Here is a 5,096-nt window from a genome sequence, read left to right on the forward strand (position 1 = left end):
ATTGGATAAGGTTGGATGTAGAACTTTAGAATGCAAGTAGGGTTATGAATTCTCAACGTCCGAGTATGATAGAGTTAAATTTAAAAAAAAAAATCGCAGATAAAATTATAATAGAGTCTAAATCCTACCCGTTGCGAACTCTACCAATAACTGATATTATTTACTTTTAAATTTTCAACTTTTAAGTAGACTAGCCCAATAGTTCATTATAAAATAAACATGCTAATTCATCCTAATAGATATGGTAAGCAGAAATTAAAGAAAAACAGAACTACCACAAGTCCACAAGCACTTCCATAATAACTAACACTTAATATCGTCCCAGAAAATAAATTACAGCAATAAAACAAGGGTAAGTTTGACAATCACACTCATATAACAAATACTATGCAATATAGGTGAAATGTGAAAAAGCATCCTCTTCTGCATTCCTCCCTGCAGCTACAGCAGTAAACCTAAACAGGGCTAAAATATCCAAACATAATACTTATTATATTAACAAACTTTTTTCTTATATTAACTGCATCACTAAATATTATTGGTCTGCTTTCAAATGGATACACATGCATGAAGATTCTGACTGTATCACAAACAAAGTTCTATCTTTTTAACACAAGATACTGTCTACTCTTTTGCCTGAAAGATATGACATCGTTACATGTTAGGTAATATTCAAAATATATAAAAGTGTTAAAAAGCAGAAATATATATTTAAGTAACATAAAACCATATCCCATATACATATATACATATATTATTAACACAAGAACAAGTTCACATGATTACAATTGTATATGTAAGAATGTATATATATATAAAGCCTAAATATATAATAAATAAAAGGGCCGTGTGATGAACATGCATGTATAAAAAGTGAAAAACATGAATAATATTTTATTCATGACACTAAGTCACGCAGCAATAAAATATATAAAACCAAGCTTCACACCCATATAAATATCCAATTCAGGAAATATAAACAGAGTGATCTGAAAAAACATCCTCTCCAAACTTCATCAATATATGCACCTACAAATCTACAACACATGTAAATACTTAACAAACTAATACTTATTCTCAATAACGTTACTGAATTATGCACTTATCTCACTTCAAATAGATAACTATGAAGATCTACCTTGCATCACACGAATTCATGTTCAGTAAAATTCACCATTTGCAGTAATGGCAACAGGTAGCACATATTCAGAGTAACAAAAACGCTAACATATTATATACTTAAGCTACTGTTTTAGCTAGGAATTAATCAACTAAGCTATGTTTTAACCATTAAAAAACAATAATAAACTGTTTGGTGTGTCCAATTTGAAATTTCAACAATAAAGAAATACATTTTAAAATTTTAGCACTACTATATTTTGTTTCATTTGCATAGAGCAGATATTAATTTTTTTTATATACCAATATTTTGAATATAACAACTATATCAACAAAAATAAGAAATAGAAGAAATGGAAACGGTGCATACCTTCATATTTGAGATCTGATCCTTTTGAATTTGGCCACCTTGATCGCTGTAAACACATAGAGCTTGTCATAGACATCACTCAACAACTTGAAATAAGCATATCTCCAAGATTTCTTCAAAATCAATGAGAAGCACACTCCCCAAAATGCCATAACAAATCCAACAGCCATAGCAATGTAGAATCCCTGGCTTACAAATTGTTCATCATCATCACCATCAGCATCATGTTCACTGATCTGGTGACCATGAATGGGACAAGTATTGTTGAGGGGAGCACCACAAAGTTTTGGATTTCCTGCATAAGCAGATGCATCCCTAGTTTGAAGTTGCGTGCCAAGTGGGATTTCTCCGGATAAATCATTGTATGACAAGTCAAGAACACTGAGATCGTCAATCTGAGTAAGCTGTGAAGGAATTGTTCCTGACAAATGATTTCTGGATAGATCAAGAAAATCTATTGACGTCAGTTGTCCAATAGTTGGAGGAATGTGTCCACTAAAAAAGTTTCTTGAAAGATTTAAAGAAACCAAGCCAATAAGAGTCATCATCTCAGTTGGTATTTCCCCTGTTAACCTGTTGCTGGAGAAATCAATACTTCTCAACAATCCCAGGGTGCTTCCATATTTTGACATTTTCCCTTTCCATGTCAGTGATGCGCTATCGTTATAAACTCCAGAAACTTCACGTACATGGCCAGTACGGCTAAACACATCGCCATATTCATAATGATAGTCATCGGTAATGGTTGCATTTGATTTTGCTTGAATGGCCATAGCAGACAGATTACTTATGCATTTAGGTATACTGCCAGACAGAATATTTAAAGAGAGGTCCAAGACACGAAGTTCATCGAGATTGCACATGCTTAATGGAATGTTACCATGAAAGTTATTGGAATGTAAGCTAAGTACAAGTAGCTTTCGAATATTATCTCCAATCCAGCTTGGTATTGTTCCTGACAACTTATTACCTGCAACATCAAAAACTCGTAGTTGTGTGCAATTATGCAAGGATGGTGGTATCTCTCCTGAAAAATGATTGCCTTCAAAGTGTATTGACTGGATATTTCTTAAAGAGCCCAGAGATTTTGGCATATTTCCATAAAACTGATTATTGGATAAATCTAGGACGACCAATAACTCAAAATCCCTCCAACAATCCGAAAGTTCTCCTCTAAGGTTATTGTTTGACAAATCCATAAATCTCATGCGTTTGGGCGAGTTTGTACATAAAAGAGGATTTGCAATTGAAAATCTGTTATTGGACAAAAAAACATGTAAAGCAGTTGCAAGGAATGCTGGAATCGTGCCTTCAAATAAATTGAAGCTCAAATCAATTGAAACAAGTTGGTCAGAAACCATAGCTGGGCCTTCAATTTTTCCTAGAAAACGGTTGTGAGAAATATTCAAATAAAACATATGAGGAAGGGGTTCCCAAAACCAATTAGGAACAGTGCTAGAAATTCCAGCACAGGAAATATCCAAATACTCAATCATGGTTTGGGTATGAAGCCATGTTGGAAAGTTAGGCCCCAACTTGCAACGGGCCAAATAAATGTCAGTTAAATTGAAAGGGGGAATCCAATCCACGCTAACATTAAAAGCCAATGCATTATGAGACAAATCCAAAGTGTCAAGATTGGAAAGTCTTGAGAAATGAGCTTCAGATATCAAACCTTTCAGGAAGTTATTCCCAAGGCTTAACTCAGTTAAGTTGGATAGTTGTCCAATACCTTCATGTATGGTTCCACTTAACCTGTTGTTACCAAGATGTAACTCTTGCAAAGATTGAAGCTGAGAGAGGTCAGGCACCATCCCCGTAATTTCATTCCATCCCAGAAGCAAGATTCGTAAGGGTTTATGAGCACAACGAGAATACTCTCGAATATATTCATGAAACTCTCCTGTCAACTTGTTCTTGAATAGGTCAAGGTGTACCAAATTACAACTATGAAACAAGGATAGAGGTATTTGGCCTTTGAGCTCATTATTTGCAAGATTTAACTCCTCAAGGATACGAGTGGAATTCATTAACCATGGGAATATCAAGGCTGCATTCCTTAGAGAGTTATAAGAGATATAGACAAATGAGAGAGAAGTGGAGAAATTAGCAGGGGATGCAAGTGATGAAGTGGGGATGGAATCAACAAGATTGCAAGCATGCAAGTCTAAATATTGAAGATGAGAAAGGCTACTCACTTGTTGTTGCCAATTGCTGGCACCACTTAGATTCACCCAAGCAAGCGAAAGATACCTCAGGATTGAAAGTTCAGATAGCCATTGTAAATCAGAACTCATCATGTACAAGGAATCAAGGTCAAGATACTGCAAACGGGAAATATTTTTGAATTGACTAGGAATGGTTCCGGTGAATGCATTGTAACTTGGATCAAGATGTTCCAAGGATAAGAGATTTCCAAGTTGGGGTGGCATTGTTTCATTAAGTCTATTATAACTAAGATCCAAATATGTCAAGGATGACATATTTGTGAGTTGAAGAGGGAATCCTCCAACCAAATTACTGGAACTAAGATCAAGGTACACTAAATGGGAGAGATTTGAGAACTGAGAAGGGATTTGTTGCGGAGGATAAAAACAATTCCCTCCTAAATCAAGATACTCGAGGAAGAGCAGATTTCCCAATTGAGGAGGTATGTTTCCACCGAAAAAACAAGAAGAGAGATTGAGATGTGTCAAAAAGGTTAAAGAGCCAATGAAAGGAGGGATGGATGGGGTGAGAGTAAAGAGATTACCACTAAGGTCCAAGTAGTTCAAATGATGTAAGTCACTGAGTGATGGGCTTATGGATTCACGAGTGTAATGACCATGAAGATCAAGCATGAGAACATGGCCAGTTACATTGCTGCACTTGACGCCTTCCCATTTGCAACACTCCTTCTGCTGCTCCCCATCTCCCCATGAAGACACCCAATCATCATCCGTGGCATTGAAGCCACGTTTGAGAGAAAGCAGAGCTTGCCTTTCACTCTCAATGCACTTCCCACTTGCCACCACCGCTGCACTGCTGGTCCATGCAAGTAGCTGCACCATCAACACTGCATAAACTACACCGTTCATCATCATCACTCCAACCACACAATATTTCAAGTTAAGTTGTTGTATCATATCATATGTGTTCTCGACAACCAAAGGGGCATATTTCCAATTTATAACCAACTGATTCAAATTAACAATATACTCACAAAAAATACATAATGAGGACAGCAAATTCCACAAGGAAAAGACTAATTCAAACCAAAGATATATACTAAATCCAATATAAATAACTTGTCAAGTAGTGTGGCCCAAATGCTTCCACGCTCACTCAACGTAGTCTATACTCACATCACTCATGACTTTAACTATTTGACTTAACAAGTCAACTTATTATATTCATCACATTCACACTACCAATTATTTATTGTTCATTTTTTTAAATATTTATTATGAATAAAAAAGTTAATAATATTACGTGATAATATACAAGAGATACTTTCGCTGGCTTATTACTATTTACTCCAATTAATTAGAGATTTTCACTTATGGAATCAAAATTCAAAAGACCTTTCCAAGTTTGATGAGGTCTTGTTAATTTATGTACGTTGCAC

At 35.4% G+C, this 5,096-nt stretch overlaps 1 protein-coding gene across 1 annotated transcript; it reads right to left on the bottom strand.

The window, feature by feature from the left end:
* LOC107635366 (receptor-like protein 12) lies at positions 275-4,674 on the bottom strand. Its single transcript, XM_016338834.2, has 2 exons — positions 1,490-4,674; positions 275-636 (listed from the first exon to the last, which is right to left on the bottom strand). Exon 1 carries the CDS (start codon positions 4,612-4,614, stop codon positions 1,492-1,494), a length of 3,123 nt encoding a protein of 1,040 aa, XP_016194320.1. The 5' UTR covers positions 4,615-4,674; the 3' UTR covers positions 275-636; positions 1,490-1,491.

The sequence above is a fragment of the Arachis ipaensis genome, chromosome B04 (assembly GCF_000816755.2).
Source record: "Arachis ipaensis cultivar K30076 chromosome B04, Araip1.1, whole genome shotgun sequence".
In the NCBI taxonomy this organism is placed as follows: domain Eukaryota; kingdom Viridiplantae; phylum Streptophyta; class Magnoliopsida; order Fabales; family Fabaceae; genus Arachis; species Arachis ipaensis.

Excerpts from the sequence above, each read along its gene's own strand:
- LOC107635366 (XM_016338834.2), bottom strand. The coding sequence starts at position 4,614 with ATGATACAACAACTTAACTTGAAATATTGTGTGGTTGGAGTGATGATG.